The sequence below is a fragment of the Nerophis ophidion genome, linkage group LG11 (genome assembly GCF_033978795.1).
Source record: "Nerophis ophidion isolate RoL-2023_Sa linkage group LG11, RoL_Noph_v1.0, whole genome shotgun sequence".
Taxonomy (NCBI): domain Eukaryota; kingdom Metazoa; phylum Chordata; class Actinopteri; order Syngnathiformes; family Syngnathidae; genus Nerophis; species Nerophis ophidion.
In genome coordinates, this window is record NC_084621.1 from 33,121,413 (window position 1) to 33,142,689 (window position 21,277).

Consider the following 21,277-nt stretch of genomic DNA (forward strand, 5'->3'; position numbering starts at 1 on the left):
ATACCAATAGACATATTTAAAATAATCAACAAAATCAAAGCCAAAAGGGATATTCTGTCATACGCAGCCATGTTATAATTCATGTGATGGATCCTTATGCCAGTTATTTATGATAATTACCACTTTTTGAAAATAAATACCAATAGAAATATTTAAAATAATCCACAAAGTCAAAGCCAAAAGGCATGTTCTGTCACTCGCAACCACGTTTAATTTATGCGATGGCTCCGTATGCCGGTTATTCATGATAATCACCACTTTTTGAAAAAAAAAACCAATAGAAAAATGTCAAATAATCCACAAAGTCAAAGCCAAAAGGCATGTTCTGTCACTCGCAGCCACGTTATAATTCATGTGATGGCTCCTTATGCTAGTTATTAATGACCATCACCACTTTTTGAAAATAAATACCAATAGACAAATTTAAAATAATCCCCAAAAAATCAAAGACAAAAGGCATACTCTGTCATACACAGCCATGTTATAATTCTTGTGATGACTCCTTATGCCAGTTATTTACGATAATTACCACTTTTTGAATATAAATACCAATAGAAATATTTAAAATAACCCACAAAGTCAAATGTTCTGTCACTCGCAACCATGTTTAATTGATGCAATGGCTCCGTAGGCCAGTTATTCGTGATAACCACCACATTTATTTACAAACACCAATATATATCCTTTTTTTTTTGTCCTGTCCAGCCACTCAGGCAAATCATCACCAAAATATATATTTGAAATAATTCATAAAGCCAAAAAGGTGTTATAATTCATGTGATGGCTCCTTATGCCAGTTATTCATGATAGCACATGAACAGACAAACACATGAGGCATTGCGGTGTTGTATGATGAAGTGATGGCACTTGGACTTTATTTGGAGCATTATTGGTTAAAAGAATCAGCTCTTGCATTGGATGGATGCCATTATTTATGCAAAGAGGCAGACCGTTAAAAAGTTGTATAAACTTGGTTTTGTGTTGAACATGAGAGCACACAACTACGTCAGTGATGCAACTTGCTGATAAAGTGTGGTGTTTGTTACACATGCCGCAAACAACAGAAGAACCATTCAGAGCGTTGTGTGTTTACATAACAGTTTTACAGCTCTGCGGCATAAAGAAGGCGGTATTGTCCACGCCGCATCACTTGTCCTCGCCTGATCCCGCCTCCAGCGGCGGCGCTGTCAGCTGTTTCATCTGCAGTGCCAGCACGCCTTTGCGGTGCTTTTGGACCAGGTTGCCTCCCGCGAAGCCCAGGGCGCCGCCTCCCACCGCGGCCACCACGCCTGCCGCTTTGAACCCAGCCAGCAGGCCCAGTGGACCCCCGAGAACTCCACCCAGGATTGCCCCGGCCAAAGGCAGCACCGCCAACTTGTAGCCCACCGCCTGGCGAGACAAACGGAAGGTTATGCTTTATTCAAACACAACTTTGCATAATTCACAGAAAAACAATCATGCAACAATATACTTGCTCTTGCACAACAACGCGTGCAACTGGTGGCCACCATACCGAACCCTGAGTTCAGTTCAAAACTTGGGAGACACAACCACTTTTGCAGCAAATTCCTTCAAACATTAGCAAGTAAAAAGGAGTTTAGCAGATCCTTGCACTGACATTTTAACCTTGCTAGCAAACAGAGAACACCGACGTCCAAACTTGTGATTTACATAAGTGAGGCGTTCCTCAAGGCACCCCTTTAAGTCCTCTCCTCCTTGGCAGTAACATGTTTTTCATAATGTCATTTATGAAACAAAAGGTGTTGCTGTAGATGCAGTCAGTTTTTGTTCAACTTCATCAGTTGTACCAGCGGGGTGAAAAAAAACAAGGATCAACATTTTTTTTCTTGAAAACAAATTCATTATTGTATAAGAATAAAGCTGAATTATTTTGCAGAGTACACCTTTCCTTTTTTAAACTAACATTTTTACTTAGTTTTTTTTTTTTATAAATTAAATAATACAAAAAAAAAAGTTGCAATCCTGTATTAAAGTGGTATATATGAAATATTTCTTATTCAATATTAAAAGGATAAAGTCCTATTTTGTCAATAATTAAGCTGTATATTTCCTGGGAAGGGTACACAATTTCAAAAAAAGTGTCAAAGTGTACCTCAAGAATGAGAATTCAATATTTTTTTTGATAAAAAAAATTGCAAATCTATTTTAAGATTTGTATTTATTCAATATTAACAAAATAAAATACTATTTTGTCGAGAGTGATATTTCAATCATTCAAATAATTTTTTTTTCCAATATTAGAAAAATAAGTAAAAAATTATTTTACAACATTTTTACAATATCTTACAAGAATAAATATTTTTTTTGCAGAAAAAAGTTGTAGTTTTACAAGAATTAAGTATCATTTTTCGGAAAAAAAAATGGTGAATATACAGTATTATATATACAAGTTGTATACAGTATTATATGGTGAATTGGTTATACTTGTATAGCGCTTTTCTACCTTCGAGGTACTCCAAGCTATTTCTACAGTCACCCATTCACACACATATTCACACACTGATGGCGGGATTTGCCATGCAAGGCACTAACCACGACCCATCGGGAGCAAGGGTAAAGCGTCTTGCTCAAGGACACAACGGTTGTGACAAGGTTGGTAGAAGGTGGGGATTGAACCAGGAACCCTCAGGTTGCTGGCAAGGCGAAATTCCCAACCGCGCCACGACTTCCTCATATACAGCATCCATCCATTTTCTACCGCTTGTCCCGTTCGGGGTCGTGGGGGGTGCAGGAGCCTATCTCAGCTGAATTCGGGACAAATCGCCACCTCATTGCAGCATATACAGGTTATATCCATAGAACTTATGATTTACATAAGTGAGGTGTTTCTCAAGGCACCCCTTTAAGTCCTGTCCTCCTTGGTAGTTACATTGTTTTTCATGATGTCATTTAAGTAACAAAGGTGTTGTTATAGCTCGTTAACTTCAGATGCAGTCAGTTGTCATTTTGTTCGACTACTTCAGTTGTACTAGTGGGGTTCCTCAAGGGTCCATCTTAGGTCCTCTTTTTTTCATCATTTGAGGTATTCAACTGGTGGCCCGCGAGTTCAGTTGCAATGCCTTATTTTAGTGCTATTAGTACACAGCCATCGCCATGAATGCAATGTTGATAGTAGTCGGTATAATAATTAAGTGTATTTCTGGTCTTGACACCCCCTCCCGGGCAGGAGGGCAACACAGCAGTGCGGCTGGATCAAAAGAGAGAAAAGTTGCTTTATTACAAGCGAGCGTCATTAAACAGGTCTGCAGTACCCGGAGGAGCCTCGGTCAAAAAATTAAGGACTACTAACTGGAGAAGTCAAACCATCAGTTTTTATATTCATCCTTTCTGTCTCTGGGTGTGTGTGCTAAGTCAGGAGAGCGCATTCTGACCATAAAAGGAGATGTTTATGTGTAAGTGTCTGGAAAACAACTGCTTTAAAGGCCTGCTGAAATTAGATTTTCTTATTTAAATGGGGATAGCAGGTCCATTCTGTGTGTCATACTTGATCATTTCGCGATATTGCCATATTTTTGCTGAAAGGATTTAGTAGAGAACATCGATGATAAAGTTTGCAACTTTTGGTCGCTAATAAAAAAGCCTTGCCTGTACCGGAAGTAGCAGACGATGTGCGCGTGATGTCACGGGTTGTAGGGCTCCTCACATCCTTACATTGTTTACAATCATAGCCACCAGCAGCTAGAGCGATTCGGACCGAGAAAGTGACAATTTCCCCATTAATTTGAGCGAGGATGAAAGATTCGTGGATGAGGAAATTTAGAGTGAAGGACTAGAAAAAAAGAAAAAGAAAGAAAAGGCGACTGCAGTGGGAGCGATTCAGATGTTAATAGAAAAATTAAAGATGGCGGCGCGCTCAGAGCTCTCTTTTTTGGTGCAAGTTTTTGTTATTTTTGCTTGTATGGTGTGTGTATGTGACCACATTATGCCGGGCGACTAACATCTATAATCGACCCGAACTTCTTAAATTGGGACTACGGAGTGAGCAAGACGTCTCAGCTGAGTTTCTTCGCTTACACGAGATACCGGCGGACATAGCCAGGACACCGGGCTCTCCGTGGACTACATTTCCCAGGAGAAGGAGGCGGAGGGACAAGAAGCAAAAGCGGGGCTGCAGAGCTAGCGTGCTAGCTAGGCTCCGCAAGCTGCCATTCAAACCATCGCTTCCCAGCATTTTTTTTATCGAATGCAGGATCCCTCGACAACAAGCTGGACAAGCTGAAGCTGCAGATTGCGACAAATAAGATGGTCGGGGACAGCTGCATTCTGCTCATCACGGAGACGTGGCTTCACCCGCTCACCCCGCACACAGCTATCGAGCTAACGGGCCGCACAACAAATCGACATGACAGAACCAAGGACTCCGGTAGGAGTAGAGGAGGGGGTCTATGCATCTACGTCAACAACAACTGGTGCACCAACACCAAGACTGTTACCAGTTACTGCTCATCTGATTTGGAGTATGTTACTGTGAAATGTAGACCCATCTACCTTCCACGGGAGTTTAATGCTTTCATGCTAACGGCTGTTTACATACCACCGGCAGCTAATCCTAGTACGGCCCTCAGGGTGTTACATGACTCAATAAGCAGTCAACAAAGCGTGTATCCTGAGGCGGTGCACATCATTGCTGGGGACTTTAATCATGCAGAATTGAAAACTGTGCTCCCTAAATTCCACCAGCACATTAAATGTGCAACTAGGGGAAAAAACACTCTGGACAAGGTTTACTCTAATATCAAGAGTAGCTATAGGGCTAAGCCACTACCACACTTGGGCCAGTCTGACCACTTGTCAGTGTTGTTAATCCCAGCATACACCCCCCTCAGGAAAAGTGCTCCCCCAACAACTAAAACTGTTAAAATCTGGCCTGAGGGCGCCTCTCAGCAGCTCCAGGACTGCTTTGAAAGAACAAACTGGGGCATCTTTGAACAACAGGACCTGGAGGACTACACTTCATTTGTGCTGAGCTATATCAAGTTCTGCACAGATATTGCTACAACAGAAAAGGGCATCCGGGTCTATCTAAACCAAAAGCCCTGGATGACTAGTGAGGTTAGGACCCTGCTGAAGGAGAGGAACAAGGCCTTCAGGTGTGGTGATGGGGCACAGTACAGTGCCGCAAGAGCCAGCCTGAAGAGAGGCATCATAGAGGCCAAGACAGCATATCGAAAGAAAATAGAGGGACACCTCAGCAGCAACAACAGAAGGCAGATGTGGCAGGGGGTGAAGCACGTCACCGGCTACAAATCCAACAACCTCTGTGTGGCCGACGGAGGAACTGAACATCTTCTTCGCTTGCTTCGAGGTGAAGCAACCACATCCAGTCACATCACAACCCCCAACCCGTGACAACGTCCTCATGTTGAAGGAACATGAGGTGCAGCGCACACTAAGGAGGGTGAACCCAAGGAAAGCTGCTGGACCGGATGGCGTACCTGGACGTGTACTAAAGACCTGTGCCGACCAGCTGGATGTTGTCTTCACCAGGATTTTCAACCAGTCCTTGTCCCAGTACATCGTCCCACCTTGTCTAAAGGACTGTTATTGTCCCACTTCAAAAAAAAAAACTGCAGTACACAGCCTGAATGATTACCGTCCAGTGGCACTTACACCAATCATTATGAAGTGCTTTGAAACACTGGTTCGGGGGCACATCACCTCAAATCTGTCACCTGCATTGGACTCCCACCAGTTTGCGTACAGGGCAAACAGATCTACAGAGGATGCTATCGCAACAGCCCTCCACACTGCTCTGAGCCACCTAGAGCAGCGGGGGAGCTATGCAAGGCTACTTTTTGTTGATTTTAGCTCTGCGTTCAACACCATCCTCCCCCACAGACTGGTGCCCAAACTGACGGGGCTGGGACTGTCTTCCCCCATCTGCCACTGGATCCTGGACTTCCTGACAAACTGCTCTCAGAGGGTAAGAGTAGGCTCCTGCCTCTCAGCATCCATCAGCATCAGCACCGGCTCCCCCCAAGGCTGCGTGCTAAGCCCCCTACTCTACACCCTCTACACTCATGACTACACCCCTGCTCATGCCAGCAATACCACCATTAAATTTGCAGACGACACCACAGTAGTTGGATTTATTTCTGAGAGGGATGAGTCTGCCTACAGAAATGAAGTGGAGCGGCTGACTGGGTGGTGCAGGGAAAACAACTTGGTCCTTAACACCACCAAGACGAAGGAGCTGATCATGGATTTCCGGAAGAAAAAAACAATAAACACCCAACCACTGTACAAAAATGGGGATTATGTGGAAAGGGTTTTATAACTTCAGGTTCCTGGGCATCCAGATCGAGGAAGACATGTCGTGGAGTATGAACACCTCAGTGACCATCAAAAAGGCACAGCAAAGACTTTACTTTCTGAGACTCTTCAAAAAGAACAATCTGTCTCAAAAACTGCTTGTGTCCTTCTATCGCTGCTCAATAGAGTGTGCTGACATACTGCATGGGTGTATGGTATGCCAGCTGCACGGCAGCAGAGACAAACACACTTCAGAGGGTAATAAAAACTGCCATGAAGATCACTGGCTGCTCTCTCCCCTCCCTAGATTAACTGTACAGTGCCAGGTGTCTCAAAAAGGCCCAAAACATCATAAAGGACCCATCTCACCCTGGACATAAACTTTATGAACTGATGCCCTCAGGCAGGAGATACAGGACAATAAAATGCCGGACAAACCGTTTTAAAAACACTTTTTACCTGAGAGCAATAGTGTCGCTGAACACAAGATAACAATAATGACTATGCATGTGAGATGTGTGCTTGGTATTTTTATGTATTTTATGTATTTTAATCTATTTATCTATGTTTTTATGTATGATTTTTGCACAATATTAGTTTGCATACAATTTCGTTGCACAATGTACGATGACAATAAAGATATAAATAAATAAATAAATGATAAATGGATTGTACTTGTATTCTATTCTATTCTATTCTACATTTACTATGATAATTCTGGAAAATCCCTTCTCTGCTTATTGTGTTGCTAGTGTTTTAGTGAGATTAAATAGTACCTGAACGTCGGAGGAGTGTGGCCACGGGTGTGTTGACCGCCAGTGTCTCTGAGGGAAGTCACGCAGCTGCAGCAGGACGGACGCTCCGCTGATGTCTCCGGTAAGAGCCGACTTATTACCACAATTTTCTCACCGAAAACTGTCGGTTGACATGTGGTCGGGATCCATGTTCGCTTGACCGCTCTGTTCCATTGTAAAGCTTCACCTTCGGGAATTTTAAACAAGGAAACACCGGCTGTGTTTGTGTGGCTAAAGGCTAAAAGCTTCCCACCTCCATCTTTCTACTTTGACTTCTCCATTATTAATTGAACAAATTGCAAAAGATTCAGCAACACAGATGTCCAGAATACTGTGTAATTATGCGATTAAAGCAGACTACTTATAGCTTGGATCGGGCTGGAAAATGTCCGCTACAACTCGAGACGTCAAACGCACGCGTCATCATACCGCGACCTTTTCAACACGACACTTCGCGGGAACTTTGAAATTGCAATTTAGTAAACTAAAAAGGCCGTATTGGCATGTCTTGCAATGTTAATATTTCATTATTGATATATAAACTATCAGACTGCGTGGTCGGTTGTAGTGGGTTTCAGTAGGCCTTTAAGTCATAACTCAAATGTTGGCGTTGAGCTAGACAGGTAGTCTTTTCTCAAGGATATGGTTATCACTTTTGCATTCCGAAGTCCCAATTAGAGCCTCTTTTCCTACGGGAAGGGATCCAATCCCCCTGCGAATATCAAACTAAGGGGCCTTATCTATTTAAGTGCTCAAACTGAAATACCACTATGTAAGTAAACTTGGTGGTTTGCCTTCTCCAAGATGAATATAGACGTTCACCATATGTAGAACTAGGGGTGTAACGGTACAAGTATTTGTATTGAACCGTTTCGGTACGGGGATTTCGGTTCGGTACGAGGGTGTATCGAACGAGTTTGTAAACTTAAGTCTTAGCAAGCTGCTCTGCAGCTGCCTCTGAGCAGTAAGCACCCAGCATTGTCCCGCTCACACAACCATCTGATTGGTTACATACAAAGCCAATCAGCAGTGCGTAATCAGAGCGATGTAAGAACCAATCAGCAGTGCGTAATCAGAGCGATGTAAGAGCCAATCAGCAGTGCGTATTCAGAGCGCATGTTGTCAGTGCTCCGGCGTCGAGACGAGCAGATATGTGTTTAGCAGGTGAGCAGCTGACATCGTACACTCCCCAAATTATAAAAAACACTTCCCAGTCACAACTATTACAAAGATCACTATGACCCCTTGGCCTTCTAGAAACTTAAAATGCAGCTCAGCTCGCTCATAGTTGAGGTGAAGGCTAATTAGCTTTTAGCGTTACGTTAGCTCATTTTGCTGTGTGCGTGTGTAAGTGTGCGTGTGTGTGTGGGTGTGCATGTGTGTGTGTATAATAAAAGTCAACTACAGGCTTCCCAAATGCTGTAATAAAAATAAGCATGATGAGCGGTAGAAAAATGGATGGGTGGATGGAGTTGACTTGAAACTGTTTAATGTTGCACTTTTTATATGTAGAAGAAAGGTTTTATCATTTTATTTAATCAAAGCAACAACTTGAGGCAGTTTAATGTGGATTAACGTGGGTAGAATTATTATAGTGTTCCCAATGTTAAAAGGATAAAGCCATTGTTTACAAATTTGGTAAATAAATAACCAAAACATATTTATTTTGTTGTTTTCTTACTGTACCAAAAATTCACCGAACCGTGACCTCTAAACCGAGGTACGTACCAAACCGAAATTTTTGTGTACCGTTACACCCCTATGTAGAACATAATATTCACTTCAATAACCGATACTGGTCTATCCGTTTTGGCTTTGGTTTCCTTTTTTTCCAATGAAAAAAATTGGAACTCCTCCACTTGCCCCAAGTGGAGGAGTTCAAGTACCTCGGAGTCTTGTTCACAAGTGAGGGAAGATCGTGAGGTCGACAGTAAGATTGGTGCGGCGTCTTCAGTAATGCAGATGCTGTATCGATCCGTTGTGGTGAAGAAGAAGCTGAGCCAGAAGGCAAAGCTCTCAATTTACCGGTCGATCTACGTTCCCATCCTCACCTATGGTCATGAGCTTTAGGTTATGACCGAAAGGACAAGATCACGGGTACAAGCGGCCGAAATTAGCGTGGCGGGCTCTCCCTTAGAGATAGGGTGAGAAGCTCTGTCAACCGGTGGAGGTCAAACTACAGCCGCTGCTCCTCCACATCGAGAGGAGCCAGATGAGGTGGTTTTGGGCATCTGGTCAGGATGCCACCCGAAAGCCTCCCTAAGGAGGTGTTTCAGCGACGTCAGACCGGTAGGAGGCCACGGGGAAGACCCAGGACACGTTGGGAAGACTATGTCTCCCAGCTGGCCTGGGAATGTCTCGGGTTCCCCCGGGAGGAGCTGGACGAAATGGTTGGGGAGAGGGAAGTCAGGACTTCCCTGCTTAGGCTGCTACCCTCGCGGCCCTACCTCGGATAAGCGGAAGCAAATGGATAGATGGATGGAAAACAATTGGATACCAGCACCTTGCACAACACTAATAATCAACAATACCGTCCAATGGAGAATTAAGACCCACATGGTCAAAACGTTTTTTTCAAAAGTAGCACTTTTCCTGCGTGGCGGCCACATAGGCCAGTCTTGATTGAATGCCGGCAGTCAACAAAAGGTCGACCTCGCCGAGACGTAGCATGCCGCACATTAGTCCGCGGGGGTTGCGGGAGATAATGCAGATGAGAAGGGCGTCAGATGTTTTAACATGTTCAAACGCCTTGTAATCTGTCATCGGGTCAAACGGCATTACGCACACGTGCGTCCACACATGCACGCACACACACACACACACACGCGCACACGCAAACACACATCCCCCCATGCTCTACTATACCTGAACTGAATCCTTTTAACTCAGATGAAATTAGAATTGGCTGCCACAGGGGTGGAGTCCAAGGATGTTAGCGTTTCAACTACATTAATTTAATAGTGAAGTGTTAATCAAGTGTGTGTGTGTGTGTGCGTGTGTGTGTGTGTGTGTGTGTGTGTGCGCTCATTAATTGCCATCAGCAAAGAGAACCTTCCACTCTGATGATAGCAGCCAGGCTGCAGTCCTAAAGAAAAGATAAGGGAATCGATGTGAAGTCATGTAAGAATATATTTCACGTTGACGCACACCAGGTAGGCTTTTTTTAAATTGTCCCACAAAATGTGTCAACATCACAGTAGAAAGTGTCAATTTGAATAAGTAAAAGAAATAAAGATCGACATTTTTTTTCTCAAAAACAAATGCGTCATTGTAGAAGAATAAAGCTGTATTATTTTGCAGAGTACACCTTTTTTTTAAGTCACATTTTTACAGATTTTTTTTTTTTTACAAGAAAAAAAACAAAAATAAAACATTTGCAATCCCGTGTTAAAAGAGGTTTATTTGTAAGGTTATTTCTTCAATATTAAGTGGATACAGTCCTATTTTGTCAAGAATAAAGCTGTTTATTTTCTGTGAAGGGTACACAATTAAAAAAAAGCATCAAATTTGTACTTTGAAAAATGAGGATTAAATATTTTTTTAGGTAAAAAAGTTGCAAACCTATTTTTAAGATTTTTATTTATTTACTATTAAGAAAATAAGATACTATTTTGTCGAGAGTAACATCTTAATCATTCAAGTATAAGTTTTTTTCTTTGCAATATCAGAAAAATAAGTAAAAATGAATAACTTTTTTTTTTTTTGTAGCAAGATCCAACAAGAATAATTCGGCATTTACCTTATTTGTAAAAAAAAATATATATATATATATTTTCATTTTTTATAGAATATAATACAAAGTACTTTATTGATCCCTGGGGGAAATTCAGCACCACAGTTCGCTCACAATAGACAATAATAATAATAAATTATATATAACATATATTATATACATAATATAAAATATATGAACGATATAGATATATTCTACATATATTCTACATTAAAGTGCAGTCAAGAAGGAACATTTAGAAAAAAGTTATAGTTGTACAAGAATGAAGTATTATTTTTGGGGGGGGGAAATGGTGAATATATGGTTATATACAATATTATATAAAAGTTGTATACAGTGTTATATACAGGTTATATCCAGTATTATATACAGGTTATATGCAGAACTATATGAAAGTTTTATGCAGTATTATATACAGGTTATATACAGTATTACATACAGGTTGTATACAGTATTATATACAAATTATATACAGTAATGTATATGGGTTGTATACAGTATTATATACAAAATATATACAGTACTATATATGGGTTGTATACAGATTACATACAAATTATATACAGTACCATATACAGGTTGTATACAGTACTAAATACAGGTTGTATACAGTACTATATACAGGTTGTATACAGTGTCATATACAGTACTATATACCGGTTATATACAGTATTATATACAGGTTATATGCAGTATTATATACAGGATGTACACAGCGTTATCCACAGGTTGAATACATTATTGTATACAGTATTATAAGCAGATTGTATACAGTATTATATACAATACTACATACAGGATGTATACAGTATTATATACAGTACTATACGCAGGTTATATACAGTACTATATACAGGTTGTATGCAGTAGCCGTGTAGCTTTGAGGGAGAAACAATTCTATTGTGTGGGGAAAAATAAATTCACTGAGAAAAAGGTCAATGAGAAAATCTATTTTTAGAGGGAAATAATTATAATTGCACAATATTAATTTCTATAAAAAAATAAAAATAAAAAGTAAACAACTGTGAAGTACTATTTTCTTTCCAAATTAATATTTTGCAAGAAAAGAGATGTGCTGTTTGTTATCAACGTTAATGTACACTGTTTCATCAGTTTAGGTTAACTTCTTTCTACACTTGTGTGACCATTTAAAATGTCTTTTGATACAAAATTTCTTGTTACATTTTTAATGGTTGACTTCTTTTTACACTTGTGTAATGTAAAAAAGAAATGTATACATGATATATTGTTACATTTGAAGTAGTAAACTAAAATAGATTGTTCTTTCCTGTAACACCAATTGAATTTTGGGTAAACTTTGCTTAAATATTTATTAACGCAGTACTGAAAAAAAAAAAAAAAAGTGATTTTCCTGGTGTGGGTGTGTAAGTGTGTGTGTAAAGTAGAGTGTGGAGTGGCTCCAACCAGTGATTCACAGCAAAATGTTGACATTTTGAGTGTGTCATAGGTGTGAAGGCCACGGATGTACTCACAGCGCAGAGTGGGTATGCTCAAATGGCAATAAAAACATGAAACGGTCACTCAGAGCTCACTTGGTGCGACGCACACACTCACAGGCAAAAGCGCTCTATCCCTTCTCTTCATCCCTCTCTTCTCTCAATTTCCTTAATTGTGGTTTCCCTCTCAATACAAGCGGATCAATAATGACAAACGCTGTTGGAATGGCTGCAAGGCAAAGTGCCATCGATCACCTTGTTTCCCCAAAAACACACACACACACACACACATACACACACACACCTTCCCCAGGCTCTTGGTCCCCTCCTCCACGTTGGCAGCGGCTGTGTTGACGTTGTCCTCGATGCTGTCAATCTTCTCCTGCTGTGACTGAAACACGGGGGTTAGGCACACACACACACACACGCATATTCACACGCACACACACACACACACACACACAGATCTACAAGCTGACACATACAGTGTTAACTTATATGTGTGTGTGACAAATCTTTTGACATCCCACCTTTATTGTGGGGACATTTTCTCTATTTGTGGACATTTGGGCTGTGGACCCCACAAGAAAAGACGCTCGGAATGGATGAGCTCCTTTCACCGTGTTAAAACGACCTGTGTGCATGTGTGTATGTGTCTGTGAGTGATTGTGTAGATCCCATGAAATATTCAGAGTGGCAGCTGCCTCTCTCCCTGTGAGGGCAGGGTGGACACAGTGACCAAACAACAAAGAAGACACTTTCCACGGCCGTGACTGGCGATTCATGCTTTCAATATCAGTGAAATATCAAGCGGCCCACAAATGATTCATATCTGCTGGACAATTGTTGGATGACCCTTGTCTACTAATGAGCGTCATCGCTCTTCTGTTGTTTGCTAACAAACAACAAATGATCGCCAGAGCACCGATGTGGGAGGTTCCTTTAAATCTGTTGCTTTATTGTTCTTATTCCTTGTTTGAAATTGTATTTCTTCAATGTCGTGGGCCACATTTTGGACACCTGCTTTAGTACACGTAAAGTGACATCCACTCTATAAGCTACTACAACTTTGGTCAACTATGTAGCTCGTTAACTTCCTCCGTGGTGAGCGAACCATGGTAATTTAACTGGGGAAGGGAGTGTTATTGCAGCTGGAGTTAGATGAGGTGTTATAACATTCTGGGGGGTTGCCCACATATGTGGTCCTCTCCAAGGTTTCTCATAGTCATCATGGTCGACGTCCCACTGGGGTGACTTTTTCCTTGCCCTTATGTGGGCCCTACCGAGGATGTCGCTGTGGTTTGTGCAGCCCTTTCAGGCACTTGTGATTTATGGATATATAAATAAACATTGATTGATTGATTGATTCATTCATTTTAGTGCAAAACGGTCCGAAATCAGAATTTGTGGAGGTGGGTGGTACGCTCTCAGAACGAGTCGTAGACACACAGGAAATAATGTTGCACAAGGCCAACAATCACAAGGTTGGAGTATTTTGGAGGTGAACGACATGCTACACAGGAAGTAACAAGCTGCTGTAGCGTACACAGGAGCATATCGCAAGTTAGCGAGCAAGCAACTAGAGTGCTAAGACCTAGCTTAAATGCTAAGATTATCATAATAATACACTATAATTATTATTAAAATTATTATTATTTTTAAATTTCAAACCTGCAAAGTACAGTAAGGAGGGAGGCCTTGCCACTGCCATTTATAAACCTACAGTTTGTTAATGTGTATTTAAAGATATTTAGATTTAAATTTAAATTAAGGAAATAAAATTAATCAGGTCTTAAAACAATTATTTTTTTAAGATGAAAATGGTGTGACTGTGGGTTCCACTGTAAAGAATGTCCAACAACACATGATAGCTTCTTGATTGATATCATTTCAATTTGCATGCTTTGATCAAACTAAGTGACTGCATAGAAGGAACATTAAGGAGGTTTGTAGGATTTAGAAAAGGACACGCAGAAAGTATTTCCACTAAGGTTGTGTACTAAATTATTAGTCCCCCACGAGACGTGAAAACATGTCTATGCTCTTTCTGCTCCTCTCGTCTGTTTGCAACCATAACTACATCTGCACTCTCTCACTCTCTCTCGCTCCGCCACTGTTAATCTCTCCTCCTCTTGTCCTCCCTCCATCCCTGAAGGGCGGGTGATAATCTCAGCCGTCTGTTCTCCACCTGCTCCGACGCATCCCACGTTTCCCACCTCCCTTCGCCTCCTACCCCCCACCACCAAATCTTCCATCTCTCCCTACAGTCTTTCCTTCTGCTGCGGTGAGAGGCCCTACAGGGTCCCCGCATTCGTCCTTAAACAGATCTGTTTTCCCAGAGGAGCCCCATCAGGAACAGAAACAGAGAGAGGTGGAAGAAAAAAAAGGCACACAAGCGCTCGACGCATAAAAGCTAACTGTTGTTCATACTTACATGGACCAGCACCGAGAAGGTTGTCACCAGACCACTCAGTTCCTTCAAATCCTGAAAGGAATAACATGTTGGTGACATATGCAGTATACTCTTGTAATGAGGTGAAGTAACGTCTAAACAGAGGATATGAGTAAATTTAAAAACATTTTTAATTGGTAAACAGCGAGCACTTAGATCCAGCAGATGGTGCTGTGGTGAAAAAAGCCTGGCTTCATAAAGTGTATCGCTGCCCCCTGTAGGACAGCCTTGAAACAGTATTGTACAATTTTTTGAATTCGACTTTGACGGACATGTTTAGAATTTGTTAGTCTAAAATTTTCATGAATCTAATAAAAGAAAAGTGTAATAAAACATGACCTAGGTCCGCTTTTAAAAAAAAAAAAAAAAATATATATATATATATATATATATATATATATATATATAAAATTTTATATATATGTATAATTTCAATATATATATATATATATATATATATATATCCATTAATCCATTTTCTACCGCTTATTCCCTTTTGGGGGCGCGGGGGGCGCTGGCGCCTATGTGTGTGTATATATCCATCCATCCATTTTCTACCGCTTATTCCCTTTCGGGGTCGCGGGGGGCGCTGGCGCCTATCTCAGCTACAATCGGGCGGAAGGCAGGGTACACCCTGGACAAGTCGCCACCTCATCGCAGGGCCAACACAGTGTATATATATATATATATATATATATATATATATATATACACATATATTTATATATATACATATACACACACACACACACACATGTATATGTACACTTACATATATACATATATACAATTATATAAATAGCCATCCTTTGGTTGATTAGTGCTTTGCACACGCTTGGCTTTCTCTCGAACTTCAAGCACACCTGTGAAGTGAAAACCCTTTCAGGCGACTACCTCTTGAAGCTCATCTAGAGAATGCCAAGAGTGTGCAAAGCAGTATTAAGAGCAAAGGGTGGCTATTTATATTTATTTCACCTTTTTTGTTAAGTACATAACTCCACATGTGTTCATTCATTTGATGCAATCAGTGACAATCTACAATGTAAATAGTCATGAAAATAAAGACACTGCATTTGAATGAGAAGGTGTGTCCAGACTTTTGGCCTGTACTGTATACACAGGTGCTGTTCATATTATTAGAATATCATGAAAAAGTTTACTTATTTCAGTAATTATATTCAGAACGTGAAAGTTACATATTATATCAATTCATTACACACACTGATATATTTGAAATGTTTATTTCTTTAAATTTTGATGATTAGTACTGACAAATACTGAAAATCCCAAATTCAGTATCTCAGAAAATTTGAATATTAGTTACGACTAGTACAGAAAAATATTTTTTAGAAATGTGGGCCAACTGAAAAGTATGAACATGGAAAGTTTCAGCATGTACGGCAATCAATACTTAGTTGCAGCTCCTTTTGCCTGAATTGCTGCAGCAATACAGCGTGGCATGGAGTCGACCAGTCTGTTGCACTCCTCAGGTGTTATGAGAGCCCAGGTTGCTTTAATAGTGGCCTCTTCAGCATTGTTGGGTCTGGCATCTCGCATCTTCCGCTTCACAATACCCCATAGGTTTTCTATGGGGTTAAGGTCAGGTGAGTTTGCAGGCCAATCAAGAAGAGGGATACCATGGTCCTTAAACCAGGTACTGGTAGATTTGGCACTGTGTGCAGGTGCCAAGTCATGTTGGAAAATGAAATCTTCACCTCCATAAAATTGGTCCGCGGCAGGCAGCATAAATAGTGTTCTAAAACTTCCTGGTAGACTGCTGCATTGACCCTAGACCTCAGGAAACACAGTGGACCAACACCAGCAGATGACATGGCACCCCAGACCATTACCGATTGTGGAAATTTGACACTGGACTTCAGGCAACGTGGATTCTGTGCCTCTCCTGTCTTCCCCCAGACTCTGGGACCTTGATTTCCAAAGAAGATACAAAATGTACTTCCATCTGAAAACATAACTTTGGACCACTCAGCAGCAGTCCAGTCCTTTTTGTCATGAGCCCAGGCGGATGCTTTTGACGTTGTCTCTTATTCAAGAGTGGCTTTACACAAAGAATGCGACAGCTGAAGCCCATATCTTGCATACGTCGGTGCGTGGTGGTTTTTGAAGCACTGACTCCAGCTGCAGTCCACTCTTTGTGGATCTCCCCCACATTTTTGAATTGGTATTGTTTGACAATCCTCTCCAGGGTGCGGTTATCCCTCTTGCTTGTACACTTTTTTCTACCACATCTTTGTCTTCCCTTCGCCTCTCTATTAATGTGCTTGGACACAGAGCTCTGGGAACATCCAACCTCTTTGGCAATGACCTTTTGTGTCTTGCCCTCCTTCTTTGAAGAATCAATGGTCATCTTTTGGACAGTTGTCAAGTCAGCAGTCTTCCCCATGATTGTGTGTCATACAGAATCAAAACGAGAGACCATTTAAAGGCTTTTCCAGGTGTTTTGAGTTAGTTAGCTAATTAGAGTGTTGCACCAGGTGTCTTCAATATCTGACCTTTTCACCATATTCTAATTTTCTGAGATGTTGAATTTAGGGTTTTCATTGGTTGTCAGCTATAATCATCTCCTTTTTGGCAAAAAACATTTGAAATGAATCAGTCTGTTTGGAATGAATGTATACATTCTACAAATTTGACTTTCTAAATGGAATTAATGAAATAAATCAACTTTTTCATGATATTCTAATAATATGACCAGCACCTGTATATATATATGCACACACACACGCACATTTTTGTATACATACTGTATACATACACACATATAAACGGATACATACATACACATATACAGTCATGGTCAAATGTTTACATACACTTGTAAAGAACATAATGTCATGGCTGTCTTGAGTTCCCAGTAATTTCTACAACTATTATTTTTTTGTGATAGAGTGATTGGAGCATTGATGAAGTTTGGTTCTTTTATGAATTTATTATGGGTCTAACTTGTCCAGGCTGTACCCCGCCTTCCGCCCGATTGTAGCTGAGATAGGCACCAGCGCCTACCGCGATCCCAAAGGGAATAAGCGGTAGGAAATGGATGGATGGATTATGGGTCGATTGAAAATGTGACCAAATCTGCTTGGTCAAAAGTATACCATACAGCAACATACATTATCAATGTTGGTGATGTAGAAAAGTTAAAATTAAAATTGAATTAGTGTCATGGCATGGCCTCTTAAAGGCCTACTGAAACCCACTACTACCGACCACGCAGTCTGATAGTTTATGTATTAATGATGAAATCTTAACATTGCAACACATGCCAATACGGCCGGTTTAGTTTACTAAATTGCAATTTTTAATTTCCCAAGAAGTTTCCTGTTGAAAACGTCGCGGAATGATGACGCTTATGTTGACGAGTGCTTGTGACATTATTGGTTGGAGCGGACATTTTATCCCAGCACCACTCACGGCTAAAAGACGTCCGATTTAATCGCATAATTACACAGTATTTTGGACATCTGTGTTGCTGAATCTTTTGCAATTTGTTCAATTAATAATGGAGAATATAAAGAAGAATGCTGTTGGTGGAAAGCGGTGGATTGCAGCTGCCTTTAGCAACCAAAACACAGCCGGTGTTTCTTTGTTTGTTGTGAAGCTTTAATATGGAACAGAGCGGTCAAGCGAACATGTTTCTCTACCACATGTCGACCGGCAGGTTTCGGTGAGAAAATGGTGGTAATAAGTCGGCTCTTACCGGAGACATGAGCGGAGCTTGCGTCCCCCTGCAGCTGTCAAAGAGGCAGCTGCGACTTTCTTGGCTCCTCGATGGCTTCCATCAGCGACACTGGCGGTCACCAAACCCCTCCGACTTTCAGGTATTACTTTATAATCTCACTAAAACACTAGTAACACAATAAGCAGATAAGGGATTTTCCAAAATTATCCTAGTAAATGTGTCTAATAACATCTGAATCGCTCCCACTGCCGTCGCCTTTTTTATTATTATTTTTGTTTTCTTCTAGTGCTTCACTCTAACTTTCCTCATCTACAAATCTTTCATCCTTGCTCAAATTAATGGGGAAATCGTCGCTTTCTCGGTCCAAATCGCTCTTGCTGCTGGTGGCTATGATTATAAACAATGTGAGGATGTGAGGAGCCCTACAACCCGTGACGTCACGTGCACATCGTCTGCTACTTTCGGTACAGGCAAGGCTTTTTTACTAGCGACCAAAAGTTGCAAACTTTATCGTCGATGTTCTCTACTAAATCCTTTCAGCAAAAATATGGCAATATCGCGAAATGATCAAGTATGACTCAGAATGGACCTGCTATCTCCGTTTAAATAAGACAATCTCATTTCAGTAGGCCTTTAACTTTATTTAAAATTTAAAGTACCACTTATAGTCACATGCACATGAGGTGTGGCAAAATTAACCTCTGCATTTGACCCATCCCCTTGTTCCACCCCCCTGGGAGGTGAGGGGAGCAGTAAGCAACAGCGGTGGCCGTGCTCGGGAATAATTTTGGTGATTTAACCCCCAATTCAAACCATTGATGCTGAATGCCAAGCACGGAGGTAATGGGTCCAATTGTTATAGTCTTTGGTATGACTCGGCTGGGGTTTGAACTCACGACCTACTGATCTCAGGGCGGACACTTTAACCACAAGGCCACTGAGCAGGTTCATGTGAGTGATTATGATGGACGACACCTGTTGACTTCTTTGAGCCATTTAAAAAGGTGCTCAGGCGATGCAGTCATTAGACTCGGTTACAAAAGCGACAATGGGAAAGTTAAAGGAACTCAGCACAGATCGGAAAAAACAATACACCTCCTTCCTAAAGAGTGGGCTTCACTTGAGTGGATGTTGTGAAGTGTTTTTCTTCACCATGGAAAGGATTCTGCTATGATACACCACTGTTGTCTTCTGTGGACGTTCACGTCGGTTGAGTTCCCAAGCTCACCACTGCACTCTTTTTTTCTCCGAAGGTACTAAACTGTTGATTTGTCCATTCCTCACATGTTTGGTATCTGTGATGGATTTTTTCTTTTTTTTCATCCTCAGGATGGCCTGTTTCACTTTCACTGAGAGCTCCTTTGAAAATCTAAAGTGCTGATATTTTGAATTGAGAATCGATACTAGAACATAAAAATATGGTATCGGCTGTATTTATATTTCAGTATAGATCTGCACATCACTACTGATCGATACAAATATCAACGGTAACAACACTAAGTATAGTATCAGTATACAGTTGTGATCAAAATTATTCAACCCCCACAGAATTTTGGTGTTTTAGCAAGTTGGACATTTACTCCGTATTTTGTTTATAGTCATATCAAATAAAGATGCATTAAATAGACAAATGCAACTTGAATTACAACAATATATTTTGTAACAAGCCAAACAGTGTCATTTCTCTTAATATATCATTGACAAAATTATTCAACCCCTTGAAGATCATAACTCTTAAGAACAGAATTTGAATAACGTCTTTTCAATCAGGTGTTGAAAACACCTGTAGATGTGATTAGAACCATAACGAGCAACAATTAAACTGATTGAAAAAGACTGTGATGCTCAGCTTCTTGTAGATGGTCAATGGTGTATTTGCAACATGGTGAAGTCCAGGGAGTGATCAAACAAGTCAAGAGAGGAGGTAATTTCTCTTCATAAGAAAGGATATGGATATAAGAAAATAGCAAAGACATTACACATTACAAGAGACACAGTTGGGAGCATAATTCGCAAGTTTAAAGCTAAAGGCACAGTGGAAACACTACCTGGGCGTGGTAGAAAGAGGATGCTGTGTCCAACTGCTGTCTGGTATTTGAAGCATACAGTGGTGAAAAACACCCGGGTAACAGCTGAGGAACTACAACAGGACATTGCAGAGGGGGAAACGCAGGTTTCGTCCCAGACAATAAGGCGTGAACTACGAGATGAAGGCCTCCATGCCAGAACTCCCAGGCGCACACCACTTCTGACTACCAGGCACAAGAAATAGACTCCAGTATGCCAAAAATCATCTGGACAATCCCCAAAGGTTTTGGAAAACTGTTCTATGGAGTGATGAGACAAAACTGGAACTCTTTGGGCCTATGAATCAACGTTATGTCTGGAGGAGAAAAAATGAAGCTTACAAAGAGAAGAACATCTTGCCTACTGGGGCTGTTTCTCTGCCTCAGGTACCGGGAATCTCCAGCGCGTTCAAGGCATGATGAATTCTATTTCCTAGCAGGATATATTAGCTGCAAATGTCATGAAGTCAGTGATGAAGCTGAGGCTTGGGAGACGTTGGACCTTCCAACAGGACAACGATCCCAAACATACCTCCAAATCAACATCAGAGTGGTTGCAGAAGAAGGGCTGGTAGACTCTGGAGTGGCCTTCACAGTCGCCAGACCCAAATCCTATAGAAAACCTGTGGTGGGACTTGAAGAAGCCAGTTGCAGCGCGCAAGCCCAAGAATATGAATGAACTGGAGGCCTTTGCCCAAGAGGAATGGGCTAAAATACCTGTAGATCGTTGCAAAAAGTTTGTGTCCGGTTATGTATCACGTTTGAAGGATGTAATTACTGCCAAATGGTGTTCTACTAAGTA

At 41.0% G+C, this 21,277-nt stretch overlaps 1 protein-coding gene across 3 annotated transcripts in view; it reads right to left on the bottom strand.

The window, feature by feature from the left end:
- Nucleotides 1-841: 841 nt before the first annotated feature.
- stx17 (syntaxin 17) overlaps nt 842-21,277 on the bottom strand; it is a 47,265-nt gene continuing 26,829 nt past the window's right edge. The window contains exons 5-8 of one of the 3 annotated variants that reach the window (XM_061915694.1): nt 14,692-14,742; nt 12,562-12,648; nt 10,119-10,152; nt 842-1,389 (exon numbers count right to left, since the gene is read on the bottom strand). In XM_061915694.1, coding sequence (XP_061771678.1) covers nt 1,103-1,389; nt 10,119-10,152; nt 12,562-12,648; nt 14,692-14,742 — 459 coding nt within the window. In that variant the 3' untranslated portion in view covers nt 842-1,102. The remainder of the gene's footprint in view (nt 1,390-10,118; nt 10,153-12,561; nt 12,649-14,691; nt 14,743-21,277) is intronic. The other 2 variants (XM_061915695.1, XM_061915696.1) reach the window with 2 other exon arrangements.